The sequence below is a fragment of the Mesocricetus auratus genome, unplaced genomic scaffold, assembly GCF_017639785.1.
Source record: "Mesocricetus auratus isolate SY011 unplaced genomic scaffold, BCM_Maur_2.0 Super-Scaffold_100020, whole genome shotgun sequence".
Lineage (NCBI taxonomy): Eukaryota > Metazoa > Chordata > Mammalia > Rodentia > Cricetidae > Mesocricetus > Mesocricetus auratus.
The window spans coordinates 40,029,260-40,050,663 of NW_024429201.1; the positions used below are offsets into that span (position 1 = coordinate 40,029,260).

General features: G+C 39.1%; 2 protein-coding genes across 6 annotated transcripts in view; one reads left to right on the plus strand and one right to left on the minus strand.

Moving 5' to 3' along the window:
• Kiaa0825 (KIAA0825 ortholog) overlaps window positions 1-18,735 on the minus strand; it is a 446,177-nt gene extending 427,442 nt beyond the window's left edge. Inside the window, exons 1-2 of one of the 3 annotated variants that reach the window (XM_040729084.1) lie at window positions 18,634-18,735; window positions 2,941-3,050 (exon numbers count right to left, since the gene is read on the minus strand). The gene's annotated coding sequence lies outside the window, so the exon portion shown is untranslated. The remainder of the gene's footprint in view (window positions 1-2,940; window positions 3,051-18,633) is intronic. The other 2 variants (XM_040729085.1, XM_013125179.3) reach the window with 2 other exon arrangements.
• Window positions 18,736-18,757: 22 nt separating this feature from the next.
• Slf1 (SMC5-SMC6 complex localization factor 1) overlaps window positions 18,758-21,404 on the plus strand; it is a 66,232-nt gene continuing 63,585 nt past the window's right edge. For 2 of the 3 annotated variants that reach the window (XM_013126517.3, XM_021223570.2), the window contains exon 1: window positions 18,758-18,912. In XM_013126517.3, coding sequence (XP_012981971.3) covers window positions 18,787-18,912 — 126 coding nt within the window. In that variant the 5' untranslated portion in view covers window positions 18,758-18,786. Of the gene's footprint in view, window positions 18,913-19,130; window positions 19,482-21,404 lie in introns of those variants that run through there. The other variant, XM_040729086.1, reaches the window with a different exon arrangement.

Below are 21,404 nucleotides of genomic sequence, written 5' to 3' on the forward strand. Positions count from 1 at the left end.
CAGCTCCAAAATCATGACACAGAAACTTCTTTTTTTAGTTATGAATGCCTGGCAGTTGGCTGGCTGCTTGCCCCAGATAGGCATAACCCCCTCTTTCTCCATAGTTTTTTCCCCTTCCTCTTCTCTTGCTCTTCTCCAGCCCAGATTTCTCTTCCTACTTATTCTCTCTGCCTGCCAGCCACATCTATCCCTGTCCTGCCCAGCTACTGGCCATCCTGCTTTTTATTAGACCAATCGGACACCTTATACAGGCCAGGTGAAACAGCAACACATCGTTTCTTAATTAAACAAATGCAGCAAAGACAAATATAACACATCTTTGCCTAGTAAAAATAATATTCTACAGCAGATTATAGTCTAGGCTATATAATAAAACACCGTCTCAGCATCTGGAGGCACGAGGTGGCAGGGATGGTTCAGTATGTAAATTCGCTGCCACACATGTGTGAGGGCCTGAGTTCAGGCAGGAGAATGCACATGCGTAATGGGAGGGCCCAACCCACCATGGACAGTCAAACTCTGGCTGGTTGGTTCTAGAATTTGGACTCAAATTCATTAAAACATTAAAATTCATCAAAATCATTAACTAGAAAGAAAGACCTGTTTAGTTCTGGAATTGTTTTATTCTGTTCTTTATAAAATTATTTTTAAGATACTTTGGGTTTATATATGTCATCACTGCTTGTGCTTAACTACGAGATCACATACTAAAGTACTGGCAATCACAAGTCCTCAGCTTAGCCTAATGATGGCATTTAAGAATTAAAATCATTTTAAAAGATGGGTGCTATTCTGCACGTAGAGGCAGCAGCACTTAAAGCCATTCGCCAGGTTCCAATTGTTATTATTAAACTACAGATCTTCGGTAGTTCAAGATTCTGTATTTCTATTCAGATCCAAAGTGACACAAACCCTGTTGACTTGACAGTAAACCAGAAAGTGACATTTCTGTCTGAGCCCATCTCTATTACTCACAAGCTATATACATTTCTTTCTAGCACCTTCACAACTAAAGGATTGCTCTCAAGATCACACAAGTCACCCCTCAGGTTGTATTCTGAAGATTCTGTCACATACAGAAAGAACTCAATAAGTGCTATTCCTTGGTATTATTGGAAACTATTAAAAGCATCTATTGTGTCCCATTAGAAAGCCAACTCTAGAATCAACTGATCTAACAGGAACACTAATATAATGTGATCTTTCTTTTCCAAGCAGTCATTAGAACATAATTTCACATGGAAGGACATTAAACACAAAAGGGAGATACACTATGTGGCTTTATTAAACACATAAATCTGAACTTCTATGAATGGATTTGCATGAATCTAGCTGAGCCTCAGCTATTTAAGGACCATACTTCATTTCTATGTCAGAAGATATCTTACAACAGGTACACAGTGTGTTCTAATTCACTTATTTGAAAAGCTCCCATTGAATTTAGAAATATCCACATTTGCTTTAAAAATAAAATTCCCTTTTGCTGTTTAAGGACTGAAGTTTAGAAAAATACCTTCAGCTTTGTAGTGATTTAAGAATGATATTTAATACAAACCGTGGATCAAAAATAGGAAAGTTGGGATGAAGATAAAACTTCAAGCTGAAAAATACCTCATTTATCAGCAGACCTTTCTCTTCATGCAGACACCTGCTGTTTCATGTTTAACAATATTAACCACCAATATCAAATCACTAGGATTAGGAATACAAGAAGACCAGAGTGAGCAGAATCATACCAACATCATATCTTGTTTATTTGGTTTCATGCTTTTCCAAATCAACTATATCTGCAAAACAAAACCCATGAAAAAGCCTGAGCTAACTTTTTTACTTGACAAGGCAGATATTAGCTGTCTCTCAAACCCAAAAAGCAAGAAACTTCACTTCAGTATGACCTATTTATGCCTCCTAGATTTATCAGATGTGATTTTTAATGACCCCAAACCAAAGGAAATGTAGAAATCTATTTGAAAAGTTGACGTTAAGGTTGTGACACCAACCAAAATAACAAGAGAACTTAAAGTTAACCTGACAGAAATTCCCCCACCATTCTGCTTCTTTCCTCATTTAAAAAGCAGGTGCTCTGGGAACTATTGATGGCATGTCAAATGCTTCTTTGAAACTTCCCAAGTTTGTCATTTGGTGTTTGTGTCATAACCTTGATATTATTTAAACATACTTTTAAATATCTATTATTTAAAAATATCTTGGAATTGAAGATATCCTAAAGCTTTGAAGAAGCCATCCTCCAAACACTGCAATTCCTCACTTGCCACTTTTGTTAGAAGTAGTGCATAAAACATTTGCTGTTGACAAATCTAATTCATTAAAAGGTGAGATGGATGCATTTTTAAATTTCTGGCTGCCATCATTATCTGCAGTGCCTTTTATAAATTATTCCTCGTTTCCCTTTGACTGAACTTGTCACGGTTCTCTCTCAGAGCCTGGTGTTATGCCTTTATCGTCAGTGCTTTCAACATATTTAGACAAGTCATGAGTTAAGCAAGCAGTGGCATTTTACTTTGTAGAAATGAGAAAGGGTAACCCAAGTACAGATTATTTCACTCAGTGCATTGATTTTTAACTAAAGACAAAGTCAGTTAGTGGTGGTTTCATCTCCCACAAAGGATTTAAAAATAAAAACAGGCGGTTTGTGTAGAATAAGGAATTTCACAGAAAGCAACAACAAGAGAGCTTCTGGAGCTCAGCTGCACTGTCATGCAGAAAGTGTGGTTTAAAACTGAATTGTATCCTTCCCTTGACATCAGAGATCAGGTATATCATAGGTTGACAGCTGGCTGGCACGCTAACTTCCAGAAGAAATATACTAACAGCATTCTTCCAGAGGCTGCAGGAATAAAATTATGGAAGCCTTGAAGGAAACTGAGCAGGCAGAGTACAAAATTATCCAAAACATGAAGAAAGGTATTTATTTCTTACCTAATTTTATTTCAGAAGACTCTAAGAATGAGTTGGTCTTCTAATCCCAAACAGATAGACAATTATTATTTTATGAGCTGTTAGCAGAAATGTTCTGTCGTTTCCAAAATCTATAAGATAATTGGACAAAGCTCCATCACTGACACAGCGGGGGTGGGGAACACATTCATAACATGAGACATCTACTCTGATAGCAAAGCTTCTATTTTGATATTATGCCTATAGGTTTGAGCTCTGAATAAATGAATACATAAAGACATCCTGCTGGGCTACTGAAGAAAAGTTAATTAACAAAAAGGACCAGAGTGTAGGCATATCAAAATAGTGACACTTAGGGAAAAACATATTTAAAACTTTATTTTTAAATACTGAAAATTCCTAAGGAACTTCAGCTTAAAGAGAATAAATTTTGATTATGTAGTTGGTGTTGTCATGGTCTAAACCACATATAGGACATGTATCATATGTCATTTCAAGGTCTTACTTTCATACAACAATGCTTTATAATTTTTCCCATTGGAATTCCATTTACCAATAGATTATTAGATTTATTTGTATGCACTAGATATTTTGAATGTTATAATTATCTTATGTATTTGTCTAAAATTTTTGCATGATGTGATATTTATTCAGAATATTTTCTGAACATATTTTTCCTGTGGTCATCAAACACAAATTAATTTGAATTATTTCCAAAATCTATACTGTTCTCTTTATCATGGCTTACACAAATGTAAAAGTCAAGCACAAATGCAGTTTTGTCCAGCAACAACGGCCAAGCACCATTCGACATTTGAAAAAAAAAGTCTACATTTGATACCTAGGCAAAATAAAAAATGACCCATGAGAAATAATAAATCAATTAATAGAACATACACATTTTCAATCAATCTGAGGAAATCAAGACAAGAAAAAAAATTCCATCCATGAAAGAAGATGAGAAGCAGCATTTTCCACTATGGTTAGAAAGGTCCAGAAACATTCTCCCAACAAAGAAACTATCGGGCTAGGCAGAACTGACAAACAGTTCAATTTAGAAATTAGCTGTAATGAACAGGAAAGTTCAAGTAGTTTTTTTTTTCAAATAGATTACATTTTATTTATTAAACGTATTTAACCCATTTTTGTTCCATATAAATTTCATTTCTTTCCAATATTCATATTAAAGCTAATTAAATTTAATTATTTAATACACAACTGTTTTCAAATTAGTTTTTTACAATTAAAGCATATCCTTTTGTTACCAGCAATTACAACCCAGTCAGCATATAGGTTTTCCAAATTTAGAAAAAAGCATTAGGACCAGAACTTCTTTGCAATGGCCAAAGAGAATCATTTAATACAACCATGTTGTCAGTGGAAGTAAAGATGTTGGAAGTGAGCAAGTTCAGGCAGCCAACAGATCTATCGGGCCCATGTCACAGTCATAATTGGAACAAACATTGATTGGGCTTGGCAGAGCTGGAGAGCATGGGCCAAAGAGGCCAAAGAAGCCCAGAGCTACATATAGTAAAGGAGACAGCAAGAAGTCAAGTCTGGTCTGTCCTTCCTTCCACACAGCGTTCCTCTATCATTATATACACTACAGAGATCCACCACGAGTTGAGAGAACAGAATTACTGACTTCAAGAATTTAAGCACAACTGTTCAACCACACTTAAAATCCACAAAGACACAGAACAAGCCCTAGGAAACCCAATATAAAACTAAAACCAAGCACTGAAAAATACAGACACTTATGATCATTAGCACAAGGTTATATATCAAAAATACACTGTAGTAGGGAAATTAATTTTTTAAAAAGTGGTAATCAAAACCTTATGAAGGAAAAACAATACAGAATCTAGAGCTGTCATAATATATGTTCTAAAATGGTCAGTTCTCAATAAGAAATAAATATATACATAAAGACATAGAAACACAGCTAACAGAAATCGTCTACGTATTTTCATATTGTTGACCTGAAATAAAGACATCAAAGTAGATATTAAAAATATGTTCTAGGTGGGCAAGATTAAATTGAGCACTTGTGAGGATCTCTGCTAGTTTGGGGCCAGTCTGGGTTACACAGTGAATTCTAGGACAGCCAGGGATTCATAGTGAGATCCTGTCTCAAAAAAGTTAATATTTTTTTTTCAGGAGAGAAACAGGCAAGTATGTTGATGAACACCTGTACCCCAGCTACTTGGGTAGTAGAAGTAGAAAGTGTGAAAGTTCCCAGACAGCATGGACAAGAGAATTGCAATAAAAAATATAAATAACCAAGAGGAAATTCTACGTTTGTACTTTCAAAACAGTAAATAAAATTTATTATAGGGCTTTGTCAGTATATGACTCAAGAAATAATTTAAGATGAATGCATATAAATTACCCAAACTCAACAAGAGGGAGAAACAAGACATTTTAAAGTAAGAACAAAGAAAGATTCAGAATGTATTTTAATACAAGTATTAAAAACAAACAAACAATAAATGTAAAGGGAATGCCAGCAAGGGATTACACAACTAAAGTGATAAAATAATATTTGAGGCCATACTGGATAAAAACAGAAGAAACTTCATGATAGACATTAACTTATCTAGTAAAGGCATTTCAGCATCCTAAGTAGAAGACACTCATAGCTAGAAACAATCAAGCTATTCAAAGACAAAACGAGCATCTTATAAAGAGAAAACTATGACACAAGGTGAACATCAATACCATTAAATACTAGTTTCATACTATGGAAATCAAAACTCCATACTTGAAAAAAAATCAAACCTTTAAAAGGGAAAAATGTCAACCAAACACCCTGAATCTAGAATAACTATCAATAAACTGAAGACAAAATCTAGTCATTGCGAAACAATACTAAATAAAGGCTGAGAAATAATTTCCCACAGCCTTGCTTAAAAAGAAATACTAAAGAAAAGGACACTAAATAATAACTGAAGTACATAATAAAAGTACACACACACAGACACACGTTGGAAGGATTACTTAAAATTCCATACCTTAAGCTATACAGCCATACTAATAAAAGCAATATATGGCACTGGCACAAAAATAGAGATATAGACAAATAAAAAAAATTGAAGACCCAAATATGAGCACATAGAATTTCAGCCACTTAATACTAGGCAAAGAAATCAAAAACATACGCTGCAGAAAAGAAAACATCCTCCCTATTTGGTGCAGGAAAACTGGATGTCCACATGCAGAAAACTGAAACTAGACTTGAAACTATCACCTCGCACCCAAACTAACCCCAAATATATCAAAGATCTAGAGCTGAAACCTCAAACACTGAAATTGTTAGAAGGAAGCATGGGGAGTGCCCTACATGACACAGGCGTAGGAAAAGATTTTGTGAATAGGAGTCAATATGTCAAGAAGGCTAACAATTGACAAGTGGGACTTCCTAAACCAAAAAACTTCTGCTCAGCTAAAGAAACTATCTATACATAAAGAGGGAAGCCCACAGAATGGAAGAGCTAGACATCTCACAGAGGATCAATATCCAGAATACATAAAGAATTCAAAAAACATAAAATAAAAAATAATACACCATCTGAAAAATGGACCTAGGATTTGAATACAGAATTCTCAAAAGGAGGAGGAGGAGAAAGCCATTATTCCTAGAAATTAGAGAAATGCAAATCAACTTTAAGATTTCATCTTACCCAAGTCAGAATAGCAAAGATCAACAAAAGATCTGACAAAAAAATGCTCTCTCCTCTCTCTCTCCCCCCCCTCTCTTATACACACACACACACACACACACACACACACACACACACACACACACACACACACAGACAGGATGACTCTCATTCACTGTAGATGGGATTGCAAACTGGTGCACCACTATGGAAATCGGTGTGGAGAATGGAGAATTCTCAAAAACCTAAACATAAGTCTACCATATGACTCCGTTATACTATTTGTAGGCATGTGTCCAAAGCACTCAATCCTCTATTCTGCAAATACTTGGTCAGTCAAGTCCATTGCTATAGCTTACAAATGGAAACACCATAAAAGTCCTATGATAGATGGATAATGGAAATGTGGAATACTATTCAGCTGTAAAGAATAAAGAAATCATGAACTTTGCAAGTAAATGTTGAAGAATATTAAAAATGTTACATTTGTTTATGCTGTAGAACATTTGTTTAACAATATAAAGATGTGTTGCATTCTTTTATGTTGCATTTGTTTGATACTGTGAAACTGTTATTTTGCCTGTCTAAAACACCTGGTTGGTCTAATACAGAGCTGAATGTTCAATAGCAAGGCAGGAGAAAGGATAGTCTGGGCTGGCAGACAAAGAGAATAAATAGGAGGAGAAATCTGGGAGGGCAAGATCAGGGGCCAGCCACCCAGCTACACAGCAAGCCATGGAGTAAGAAGCAAAGGAAGAACTAGAGAAACGATAAAATCCAGAGGCAAAAGATAGATGGGATAATTTAAGTTAGAAAAGACGGCAAGAAACAAGCCCAAGCTAAGGCAGGGCATTGGTAAGAAGAATAAAACTCCATGTGATTTATTTGAGAGCTGGATGGTTCCCCCAAAGAGAAAAGAGCCAGAGTAAAAACAACCAACTACAAGTAAACGGATGGCACTAGGAAAGATCATATTGAGGGAGGTAACCCAGACACAGAAAGACCAACGCCTCATGATCTCTCTTATTGGAGCCTACTAGCTCCAAATCTTTGGACACCAATGCAAAGCCTGTAGTAACTGAAGCAGCTAGGAAAGTGAGACTTGGACTTCACACCTTGGCTTGTGTGCACTTTCTCCACTTTCTTCTTCCTCATGGGTCTAATCTTTTACACGGCTCACCCAGAAGTCTCCTTCTCTTATTTTCCTCATTTCTGAGACCCCTTACCACTACACTGAGCTCACCTGGACAACCTGGAACATAATCCTCCATGTAACGCAAATTGATGAGCAAGTTTAATTCCACTGGTACTAAATTCCTCTTTGCCATGTAACATGAAATAGTCCCAGGTTCCAGGAAAAATGGTGTCTTACCTTCCAGGATATTCACTGGTTTTTTTCAGCATTACATTAGGAATAAATTCTAATGCCAAGCTTGTTTTAAGTCCTCGACATAACAGTAAGAATTACTAATTTTATCAATTAAAACTTTGTATATTGTATAGACTATACCAAAATCAACCAGATTAGGCTATCAATTTGTTAATTATGCTTCAAGGAAAACATCAGGCAATATTTGTTGTTAAAAATAAAATTCAAGTTTATAAGCAGGAAGTTAGATTTTTGGAAAATGTGTATTTTGGAAGATGGTCTGTATTTCAAGATGTTCCTGATGTGTTTCTTCATGAAATGTATTATTATTTGGAAGATCAGCATACTTCACCAAATAAGACTGTTTTCCAAAAAAGTTACTTCATTATGGAACAGAATCATATATAAATGGAAGCTTTTATGTATTCTGCCCTATCCCATAGCTGCTTACAAAATAATCACTCTAAAGCTTAATATTAATTATAATTGTTTGGCCAATGACTCAGACATATTACTGACTAGCTCTCACAATGAAATTAACCCATTTAGTTTATGTTTTACCACATGCCCATGGTTTGTTACTTCACATCGTGCTTCTCCAGCAGATCGATGGTGTTTCTCTATGTATCTTCGTTTGTATTTCCCATCTGGCTCTGTTCTGTCTGGCCATTGGCCAAATCAGTTTTATTTATCAACCAATAAAAGCAACACATATTCCAAGCATACAGAAGGACATCCCACATCAATCATACGTCTGTAAAATGGCCAGTCAAGAATAAAGCCCAGCACGGAGTTCACAGTAACAATAGAAGCAGTGAACTCATGCTACACTAAAAAATGCTGCACCTGTTTGCTAAGTGCCTTTATAGGATCAGTGCTAATAGTTACAATTAGCTGAGCAGAAGGCTGCATCTCGTGCACTCACTTCAATCAAAGCCACATATTAAAACACACTTTTTTCTATATATTTTTTATTTAACTTTTTACGCATGTCACTTTCAGTTCCCTCTCCCTTCCCCCACCCCCCAATCCTCCCAGTGCATCACCCCCACTTCACCCTCCTCCAATCTCCAGGGAGGACAAGGGCCTCCATGAGGGATTTTCAGGGTCTGTCACATCATCCTGGGAAGGGCCCAGGTTCTTCCTCATGTGTCCAGGCAGAGAGAGCATCCCTCCACGTGGTATGGGTCAAAACACACTTTAAAAAAAAAGCCAGGCATTGTCGCACACCTTTAATCCCAGCACTTGGGAGGAAGAGACAGGTGGATCTCTGTGAGTTCAAAGCCAACCTGGTCTACAGAGGGAGTTCCACGAGAGCAGACCTGAGATTTAACTCTCTCCTATCATGGCAGACATAAAATACAAAAACAATGCAGCTATTTTTATTATTTGGTTTTAAAAATACAGGTATTCTTTTACAGGGCATTACATTAACAATGTGTTACTGAAATATGGTTTTTAAAATGCTTTAATTATATTACAATAAATATGTAGATAAAGATTAGTAAATAAGAATTCAAAAGAGCCAGGCTCTAGAGATCAAGGCAAGAGTACTACAAACACAAGGACTACAGAGGCAGACCTTGTCTGAAAACAAAACAGGGATGGGAAATAGCTCAGTTAGTGAAAAGTCTGCCATGAAAGTATGAGGACCTGAGCTTAGAAAGATTGCCAGGTGAACAGTGATGACACATTTCTGTGACCACAGTGTTGGGGATGCAGAGACAAGTATGTCCTTGGAGCTTGCAGGCCAGTGAGATTAGCTAAATCACTAATTCCAGACTCAGCTAGAGAGTGGGGGGAGGGAGTAGCATTGACCTCTGACCTACACACCCAAATGGACACAGAGCCCCATTACAGGTACATCTACACAACTACCACAACAAAACAACAATAATAACAAGAACCAAACAACAACAAAAAGCACCCTGAAGGTTTTCAGTAATGTTTAAGAGTGTAAACAACCCTAACACCAACATCTGAGAACTGCTAGGTTAGAGAAATGGAAAAGTTCAGAAGGACAGGATCAAGTAACGCTAATCAGAACAGTGAATAGCAGATCCACAAGGAGACACCCACAAAGGCATTGCAGGAACAGTCTCACCTCTGAACACTTCTGAACTCTTTCCCAAAGAGCAGAAAACAGATTAGCTCACTTTTAAGAACAATTTCATCCCTCATGGACATAAAAGAATGATATATCTACAAAATTTAAAGGAACTGTATTACCATGCAATTAAATAAGCCTTGTATTTTAAAAGTAGAAATGAATGATTAGCTAGGTTTACAAATAAAGCAAAGAAAATAGGTTAAAAAAAAGTCCTGACATGATTTAATAATTACACAATAAATACAACACAATACAAAGGACCCTCATTACTGAAAATGTAGACCTCAGCATAACAAGCCTGAGAAATCTTCCTAAAGCTCATCATTCTGAATGCGATCAACTCTAGACTTTCTCTATGAACTAGATGTGCCTCCTTGAGAGAAAAACAGAAGACCCAGGTGAAAGCTGCGGAGTGCTAGAAAGCAGCACACCTATGCAATCTTGGACATCGAATGGCCACCATCGGGAAGAACTCTTTTCAGTAAATCTTACTGATAGTGAAAGCAGCCAAAGAGTACTTATCATATCCACATACTGGTGAGTGCCAGGTAGGAAAAAACCAAGAAGCCTTTTCTGGAAACCCTAATGTAAACAAAAGAGTTCTACATTTTCATCTTTAAAACCTAGCACTGAATTCCAGGTACAGGGTCCAGAGAAACTGGCCTGGCTGGACCTCTTCAGTCTTCACTTCCTTCTGAAGATAAAGAGGTGCACCTAAATCACTTTCTTTCAAAGTCATACTGCACATTTTAAGTTCTGAAAACATACTAAACTGAAACAAAAGGCTCCTATCCACTGATGATAGTTATAGATCACTATTGAAAAGCCACTACACTGCTGGATTTCCACAATTGCCTTAAAAACAAAAGACAGGAGCTATAAAATGGCACTTTATTTTCTAAAAAGTAGAACTATATAGACCCCAAAGAAAACATTTAAGGGTTACTGGTATATTTTACACATTATCACATTTAACTCAGAAAATCAATAGAGGTGCCATTTTATTATCATTTGACCGATGAAGAAAGAGTACCTCAGATATTGATCCAATAAGCTCAAGTCTGTACCGGGGTTCTCCCTGAAATCAACTATTTTATACTTCCTTGGCTAATTAAAGTGACACAAACCTATTTAGCATCCACTGTTATTACATCTTCTTTATGTGAGTTGTATTCCTAGGGATCCACTAGGATCTACTCTTGGTCTACATATTTGAACAAATCTGTATTTTGCTTTGGTGTTAGCTTGTGTAAAATAACTACTTGAACATTATTCTTGGAATGTTATATGTGTTAGCAGTATGTTATGTGTGTGAATAGTGAGTATGTTATGTCCAAAACACCCATCTGGTAACTTATCCGGGTCTTTTCACGTCAACAAATGCAATGTGTACATGAGCTGCTTTCTGTCAACCCCCTCTGAACTGCTTAGGAGATTAAAAGACTCCACGAAACCAAGATGGCTGTCCCACTTGTATGTATTGACAGGAGCTTGTCACATGCTCCAGAGTCTTGATTTCACCCCTTTTCTTTTTTAGCCCATATCCTCTAGAAGAGAATGGAGGTCAGCAATTACTCAGTATCTTATAAATCTACACACACACACACACACACACACACACACTGATGAAAGATGCTAGCTGAAGTCATAGATTTGATGAAAAGCTACTTCATCTCATTGAATGATTCAAAAGAAAGTGCCCATACTGGTTGTCTATAGAATAGAAAACACCATGGCTAGGCTACTCCATAAGTTATGCAGAAGTGCCCTACAGAGAGTAGCAGTAGAACAAACAGAGGGAAAGTAGGTGCTGAACTTAAACTCCTATTTCAGTTGTTCAACCATATATCATGGTAAAGGAAAGACTAACTTTTCTAATCTCTTAGAAAAATGCCAACCATTCAGCAAACAGTGCATCTAAAGGTTAAGATTGTATATTCCATATGTGTTTTTTCCATTCATACAGAGTAGTATTTGTATTTGGGCTGATTTTTAAGAGGAGAGACTAATATCTTATTATATTCTCTTTTGCATCTTCTTATTTTCAAGTTTAAATATAATCAATCCTAATTATATATAAATTATATACAATTAAGTACAGGGGAAAAGAGAGAGGCTAACATCTTACTGCATACCCCTTTAAGTTGTCTGAATTTCAAAACTTAAATATAATTGTTAAAAATAAATAACTTGATACTATTTTTACATGCATGTATATATAACCCATGGCCATTATTTCTCTTTATATAATTTATATAATTTGCTATAAGTGAGTAGATACAAAAAACAAAATGTTTTATTAAAGACATTTTTTATACTTCAAAACATTTATTATACTATTACTTAGCAATAGAATGTCTATATAAAAGTGATACACATTCCAGAAACCGAACAGTATGCAGGTCCTAAAACCCATTATATAGTAACAAATATGTCAACACAGGAAGATTCATGGAATAAGGAAAAAAACTTAAGTCACAAGATAAATTGTAGAATATTACTTTTATTTTTAAAGTACACACACATACATCTGAAATAATATAGAGAGACATGATAAAGAGAAGGGTTAATGAGCAGGTTTTTATTTCCTTCTTTTTGGCTTATTAATATATGCATATATTTCAGTAAGAAATGAACCTTCAAAGAGAGAAGGAAAAAGAACAAAAGAAAATTAGTGTCAATTCAACCTCCACCGAAGGTTCTGGTCACACACACAAGTCAATACACACTGTGAAAGCCTAACATTTTGAAACACACACACAATGTGTCCAAAGCCTACCTGAAGCTCACCTTTACTGTAGCTCTGTTAGCCTTCACTATCCTATACATCCAAATGATTTAGTGATTGTTCTCTCTGCTCCACTCTTTCCTTCTGTCCTCACTAGGCCCACATACCTCAGTATCTTTCTTCATCAAGACTTCCTTCATCTGTACTCCTGAAAGCAAAAGCATGCCTGCCATGCTTTTCAGTCAGCAATGCTTGTACATGGTCTTTTCAATAACTATTTGTATATGTAACTTTATTTCATAATAGAGTATAAGTGTAGAATTATACAGATTAGTAGTTATGGATTAATAATTAAGAGACAGCTAGTCAGTAAAAAGCCCTAGCTGTAGGCCAACGTCTAATAATTAATATAGCCTCTGTGTGCTTATTTGGGACTAAAGGGCAGTGGGATCTGGAGGAAGAGAAACCCCATCCTCATATAAGTAAAAATATTCTTCATCTTTATCTAATTTATAATGCAGTTATCTCCATCAATATTCTTTTTAAAGGTTTAATTTTTTATTTAATGTGTATGGAGAGCTTTGCCTGCGTGTCTATATGTACATCACGTGTGCCTGAAGAGCTCAGGAGAGGATGCAGAATCCCCCCAAAAGTGTTGCAGATGGTGGTGAGCCACCATGTGGGTGCTGGAAACCAAGCCCCGATTCTCTGCAAGAGCCGTCTCTCCAGCACCTCCATCAATCTCAAATGTCAACAAGTTACAGGGAGAGTAAAGCTCTGGATCAGCCCATCGTGTAAGCCTCTCCATATACCAACTCATACGACTTTTGAAGCTGTCCTGTGGATGCATTTTATCTATGGAAGCACAAGCTCATAAGCTCACAAAGATCCTTTGACATTTTGTGTAAAAGCAAATTAAACTGAGTCTTGGACTTCCATTAAAAAGCACAATTCCGTGTTGCTCCATGACCAAGGTTTTCTAGTATATTAAAACTGCTATCAGGTATACCGGGGAGTCAGCAGAAGTCCGAGGGTTTCACAAGTAACTAAAGAGTTTAGATTATCTAATCCAATGTCCCTTATAAAAGAAAACTATAATCCCCGGAGGAAAAAGATTTCCCTTTGTATACTGTAATGTATATTATATTGGCAAACTGTCATGTGCTACTTCAGCTCATTGAAAAGTGGAATTACCTATATTCCTCTTGGCCCATGTAAAAAAAAAAACAAAAATAAAAAAACCAATTACTTTAAAAACAGCTAGAAGACAAACTGTTTCCAAGAGGTTACTGCTGTTTCTTTGATGATATAAACTGTGGACAGACACTGGGAAAGAGAATGCTAAGTCCAGCCCTGGGAAGCTCATCCCTGGAAAGAAAGATTAATCTGCAGCTCCTGCTGAATGCTTTGAAGTCTTCAGTTGTTTCCCCTGGATGCTGTGAGCACCCCCCAGTCTTCTGACGTTATCTCTACCTGCTCCTAAGTCTTACTCAAGGAACGGGTATAGTTGTTTGCTTTTTGATTTTTTGCTTTTGTTTTGTTTTCTTTTGGGAGGCCTGCTATCCAGTTCCCAAATAAATACACAGAGACTTACTCTTACTTATGAATGTCAGCCTTAGGTTGTCTAATTTCTAGCCTGCTGTGGGAACAACATACCTTGGCTGGAGACCCACTTCCCCATCAGCCTGGGAGCAGGCAGCTTTAAGACAATGTTTACTAAAAACATGTTTACTGAAAACAATCCGGTGTCCATAAGAAATGTTTACCAGAGGAATAAGTTCCTGAAAAGGGCTCTCCCACTGGAACGCCCTGACCTCGACCTTTCCAAACACTAACTGCTTCTTCCTGACCCACCCACCACAGCCTCTGGGGTCAGAGCATAGCCAGCCAGGGGTAAGGAAGGGAGCAGAAGCTTTTCTTGAGGGAAGCCTTTCTTGGGAAGTTTTCTTGAGCCTTCTTGGGGCCTGCTTAAAGTTTTCTTTGCACAGCCAACTGGTCTCTGTGTCATCAATCCCGACACCCTCTGCACATTCTCAGACACAGGCTGTGCAGCAGGCAAGGCAATTAGCGGTCCCACGGAGATGTGAAAGTGAGGTAAGTGGACAGTGGACGGGGTAGTCCCTTTTGCCAGCCAGGGACGCATGGGGGAAAATAGAAAAAGAAACGATGGGAAATAGTCCCTGGAAGCTTGAATTACAGTATGAAGTAAAAAAGCTACTTGAAGAACAGAGGACTACAGTCAAGGCTAAAACCATGGAAGGCTTTCTAAATTGGATCGAACAAGCCAGTCCATGGTTCATTACTGGGGGAGGCTTAAATGTCCCAAATTGGGAGGAGGTTCACCATGATCTTCAGAGAGTCGGGAGTTGGTGGCACACAACTTTAATCCCAACACTCGGAGGCAGAGGTAGGTAGGATCAAGGCCATCCTGGTCTATACAGCGAGTTCCAGAACATCATCCAAAATGATAGAGAGAAACCCTATCTCGAAAAAAAAAAAAAAAGGTAAAATAAAAATAAAAAATCTCCAGCCTTTCGCCTGATCCACTGACATCAGGAGAGTAAAGGGGAACTGAGAGATCTAAAAGGCTGGCCAGTAAGGCTATAAGGATGTATTAAAAAGGGGTACCAGATTAAATCTCCAGGCCTTTGCCCAACAAAGGTCAGGAAAGAAAGGGGAACCTGAGAGATCGCCCTCAGTTGGAGGGTGGATTGAGTAAATCTCCAGGGCTTCTCCTGACAAGGTTGGGAAACAAAGGGGAACCTGAGAGATCGCCCTCAGTTGGAGGGTGGATTGAAAATGGGTGAATTTAAAAAATTGGTAACAGTTAGAAAATGAGGCACTGGTATTAAGAAAAAGGAAAAGACAAAGGTATATGGAATGGAAAATGTTTGTTTACATTTAATGTCAATTTTGTGAGTCATCTCTAAAAACTTTTGGCCAAAAGCCTGGCCTCTCCACCTTGCATCTACAGAATTACAAGGATTAGCCAGGCGGTGGTGGCACATGCCTTTAATCCCAGCACTCGGGAGGCAGAGGCAGGTGGATCTCTGTGAGTTCTAGGCCAGGCTGGACCCACAGCCTCCAAAACAATACAGAGAAACCCTGTCTTGTAAAAACAACAACAACAACAAAAAAAAAAAAACACAAGGATTAGGTACGGCTGTAGCTCAAATGGAGGAATGATGAGGGGCATATAGGACTTTTTTTTAACCTTTTTAGTTCAAGGATTGTATGGAGTTGTTCTGTTACAGAGATTTCAATTAAGGAAGTTTCATTTCAACAGACTAATCATGACCTAGAGAAAAAGGATGACCAAAAGATGTATGTATGTTCTGATGTATGGTGTGGCCACACTGGTATATATGAAATGTGATTGTGAATGTGTGAGTGTGAACTGCTTATATGATTAAAAGGATACTCAAATCCCTTCAAAAATAGTTATAAAGCTACCTACATTGCTTTAGATATTGCCAAAAGGAACATTCAGGTTTTGATATTTTGCTACATACCTATCTCTTGTTGTTTATTCTTTTACTTTGCGTTGATAAATACTTAATAATTTATTCATTTAAATCTGAAAGTACAGCTATCATAGATCATTTTCTGTACCTAACAAAACATATGTAAGAGCTAGGCCAGGGTTAAAAATTAATATGGCAATCTGGTTATGAATACAACCTTTGGAGATTCATTGCTTTAAATAGTAGGTATGATACTTAATAACTGTATGTGAACTAGGACAACTTACAAGGCTAATCTTGCCACAGCTTTATCATCTGTAAAAGAAGGATAATGCCTTAATACCGTGAGGATTAAAGAGGTCATTGCATAGGAGATTGTAAGCAACCAAATTGCTGACACGTGTAAATATATACAAATAGGAGGTTTAATAGTTTCTTTTGCAGTTAGCTGGTACTCAGGCCTTAAGAGTCACTATTGACCTCTACATCTCTTGCTTTGGTTGCAAGTAAAATACAGATATTTACCTTTGGGTTAAAAGGATAAAATCGGTCAATGATCAGTATTTATCTTATTCATGTGAAAATTAGCTAGACAATGAACATAGCCTTTTTAAATCTTGTTATCGCCAAGGTTTGCTATGTACACATTGATTGACTACTTTTGTACCTAAGATGTGAGTGATTTTTCTGAACTGAGTTCTCCTTGAAGGACTTATTCCTGGAATGTGGTATGCATGCACAAGCATGTGCAGGTCCCAGCAGAGGCCAGAAGACCCTGAGTCACCTGATGTTAGTTACAGAGCCACTGTGACCACCAGACTCGGGTGCTAGGAACCAGACTCCAGAATTCTAAAGGAACAGCAACAACTCTTTCATCTCTCTGCCTGCTTTGCCGTTCTTTGTTTTCTGCTTTGTTTTGTTTTGAGAGAGGGTCAGATACAGCTCAGATTCGTCTTGAAGGTCTAAGAGTAACCAAGGATGACCTTAAGCTCCTAATACTCCTGCTCCCATCTCCAAACTACTGGAATTCCAGGCACACGCCACCACGCCAGCCACACACAGTAACGAGAGGCACATTTCAGAGTCAGGTAAATTGGGTTCAAACCTCAGGCATGATAACTTTATGCGTGCAACTTACAACCTCTGAAGATGTAACTTAAGTATAAGAGTATGCAGAGACAGGACTTGCTTTTGTGAGCATTACATAGTGAATATAAGCTGTTGCCAGGCAGAAGGTAGATACCTGTGAGCCACTCATGAAATGCTATGTGACTATGAGTCACAAATAAGGACAGTGACTAAGATGATAACACTTGTACCAATCGAAAAATTATAAAACTTGAGTGATTAATATAACAACAATTTAGGATCAGCACGGTACTCTCAAAAGGCAAAGCTTGCCTGATGCTTCGAATGCTTGTATTTAACATACGGTCTCTTCCTTTTTAAAAAGATTTATTATGTATACAGTGTTTTGTATGCATGTACATCTGCACAGCAGAAGACGCCATTGGATCCCACGTAACGTAACTACAGTCTTTAGATGATTGTGAGCTGCCACATGAGTGCTGGGAATTGAACTTGGAACCTCTGGAAGAGCAGGCAGTGCTCTTAACCACTGTGTCATCTCTCTAGTTGCCATATTGCATTTTTTTCACGGAAATGCCTCCACCTTTCCTGGGATAGACTGACTTGGAGGGGAAATGGAGGGAAGGTGATTAATGAATTACAAGTTGGTAAGGGAATTTACCTGAAACCGCACTCGTCAATAACATTATTCCAAGATTCATTACATGCCACCCTTTGAGTCTCTGAATAAACGAGCATCTTCCCTCACACTAGACATTCGTCAGAAGCAAGTCCCTGGGCTACTCAGACTTGCTCCACTCAAAGTTCCCCTGAACTCTTCACAGTGAGAGAGTTTGGAGTAAAGCCAGGGCATTCCTCTCTGAAAGTATACCCGAATCGGGATCAGTGGCTTCCAAAACGTAAAGTATAAGCCTGAGAACTTAAAGCCAAAGGAGGGGAGCTCCGTTAATTGCAAGTAGTCAGGAATGACTTCCGTGCCCCGTTCTTGGGTACTATCTGAGCAGGATCCAGGAGAAGGACCATCAAGCAACTTTCACGAGGTCACAGAGAGGCAAAACCTTGCAGCCAGGAGACAGCAGCAGCGCCGCCGAATCGTCCGCACGGGGCCCTGCAACAGTCGGGGAGCCAGGACCGACCTGCAGGCTGGACCCGGGGAAAGCGAGGGAAGGCCGGGCGCCCCGGGGACGGACGGGGGACTCGCTACCCTCTCCCCGATGTCCCCGACATGCCGCCGGGGGGCGGGCCTGGCAGAGACGCGGCGCCAGAAGCTCAGAGGGAAGTCACTCACTCACCCGTCTCCGGCCGCCGGGGCCGGACGCGCGCGCCGACCGGGAGCAGCAGGCGGGTCCGCGGCTCAGGCGGCCCTGGCGACGGCTCGAGGGCGTCACTGACAACCACCCGGAAGTGGCTGACTGCTTCCGGGGCGGCCGAGCGCGCGGCGGGAAATGATTTCCTGGAGCCCGGCTTGGTGGAGCCCTGAGAGCCAGCGCCGTAGCCGTCAGCCCCCCCGTCGCCGCCGCCGCCACCGCCGCCCGAAGGAAACCGTCCCGACGCTCCGGTCGGCCGGGAAGGTAAAGCGCCGGGCGCGGGGGACGCCGTTTACCGCGGCCTGGGACGTCCTTGCCGGGCCGCGGCGGCGCCTGGCGCTCGCGCCAGCCTCCCGCAGCCTCGGCGCCTCCGCGGCGGACGCGAGCCCGCGCCGGTGGCCCGGGGCTCCGCCCCGCCCGGTCCCCCCGGCCGGACCGCCTCCCTCCCCCTGCGCCGGGGACCACCGTGGAGACGTCCCCGGTGGAACCGCAGAGACGCCACCCTGTCCCCCAGGGCGCCCTCCCTGCCGCCCGAGCGCCGGGACGCTCTCGGGGACTTGTAGGACGCCTCCTCCACCCCCGGGTCTGACCGCAGACACCGGCCCGCAAACGCTGATTGGCCCTAACACTCCCGATCAGGGTCCGGGGCCTGGGGTAGGCGGCAGTCGGTTTTAAAGCCCCCCGAGCACTTTTATGACAAATGACTGTCCTCTACAGAGGAAAAAAAAGTTTCCATTGAGACATTGGGAAGGAACCGGATTCACCGTGCACCCGTCACACACAGGCGCCACACCTCACGGACTGTTTTTGTTCCTTACCCTGGCATCACCCAGGTCTTGAGTGGGTTTTCACGCTATTCCTGACAGTGTCATGTTTGGCATTCGTTCTGGGTGTTCAGGACAGAGCTGATCATTTGGTCGTTGACTTCTGTGCGAGGAAAATTTGATTTTAAGTTAACGATAATTTCACGTACTAGGATGCTAAAAATGCTCAAATGCTTAGATCTATTTTGTTGTAAGACAGCCTTCAATAAGTAACTAGCCTATCAAACTTGTTTTTTAAGTTTCTCATGCTTTATTGACTTAGGTGATGTCAGTTACATGATTTAGAATTTTTTTGGTTTTGAAAAGTAGAAAGGTTAAATTATGTTAGTGTGTGAAGTGGTCAGTTATAATTCCGTTTCATAATCAAAATTAAGAGTACTTAAAATTTCATTCTATGCATTCACAATTTCCATGGATGTCTCTTTTTTTTTTATTTTTAGAACACTGATAGTATAGCCTTACTAGATAGTATTTTCCTTATGTATGGTGGCTATATTAGTCTACAGGTCTTTTCTTTTCACTGTTTAAAAAAAGTGTCAAGAATAAAGTCAGTTGTCCATAAGGTCGAAATAATGGAACCTAAAGAAAGTGGAGAACCTTTCCAAAGAATAGGAGCTACAATGGAACATCACCTTTTGTTCTTTTAATCGGTTCCAGCGAGATGATTTTGAAATTGAGAATGTATTACTTTGATAAGAAAACCTTTGTGAAAAATTTTGATTCCAAATCTGTTTTGAGAGAAAAATAATAAGAAAAGCAGTAGTACTCTTTAAAATATTCCTACAAAAGAAAAGCAATAATAATTCTTTAGAATATTCCTGCAAATGTGTGAATATTTTAGACAGTATTTTCCTGAAAACGACTGATAACCGTTTAAATCTTTGCATTTGTTCCTCTAAATGTCTTCTTACCCATGCCTTCAGGTTGTACTGGTAGAGAATGTTAATCGACTTGTAAAATTGTAATGTGTAAGAAAAGTAGATTAAAACTAAAACTTAACCTGTTTGGCATTGTAAAAAGGGTTTAGCCTTTCCACAGAACAGGCTTATCTTGGAATCTTTGTTTGACTATTTTTACAAAGATGTGAGTCCTTAAGGTAGGTTTTTTGTCTTTCAGATTTTTTCTCTGCCCTTGGTGCTAGGGATTGACTTGGTGCTTATTTCCTGCTGAGTTACCAAGTTGTATCCCAAGTTATACCCTTCCTTATGTATCGAAACCAGGTGTAGTCAGTCCAGTGCTCTTAACAGTGTCTTGTACTCTCATCTGCATGTGAGTAAACACAGTAGATAAATATATGGTGCACAGTCACCTTGATAAGAGTTAATTGTTTTAATTAACAATCTTAGCCATATGCTTTTCATATAGAAAACTGTCTTTGTACACTTTTTCTCCTAAGGACTCCTTTAACCCTAAATTAAAGGGTTAGCCCAGGCTACACCATGTACAGTGTCAGATAGATGAGAGAGGGCCACATTTTCCTTGTCTCCTATTTCTTTTCTCTCTCACCACATTCAGTTTTTTAATCCATTACCAGATTATCCATTATAGGAATTAATAATTGTTCCTTTCCTTAGAGGCAAGAACATTTCTCACTAGAGACTTCTGGTTTTCGGATTCCATTTGTCTTTTTTTTTTTTTTTTTTTTTTTTTTTTTTTTGGTTGTGTGTTGCTTGTTGATAGAACCTACAGTCTTAGGCATGCTAGGTAGACACTGTAGCACTGAGCTACATCCACAATCCCTCCTGGCCTGTTAAATAATTATTATTTCATAGATAGCATTGAAAGATGGGACAGGAAGTAAGACAACTATTTTTTCTGTGTGTGTGTGTGTGTGTGTGTGTGTGTGTGTGTGTGTGTGTTCTTCCATGGGGGTCTCAGAATCAAACTTAGGTCTTTAGGTTTGGTGGCCAGTGCCTTTACCGCTGAGTCACC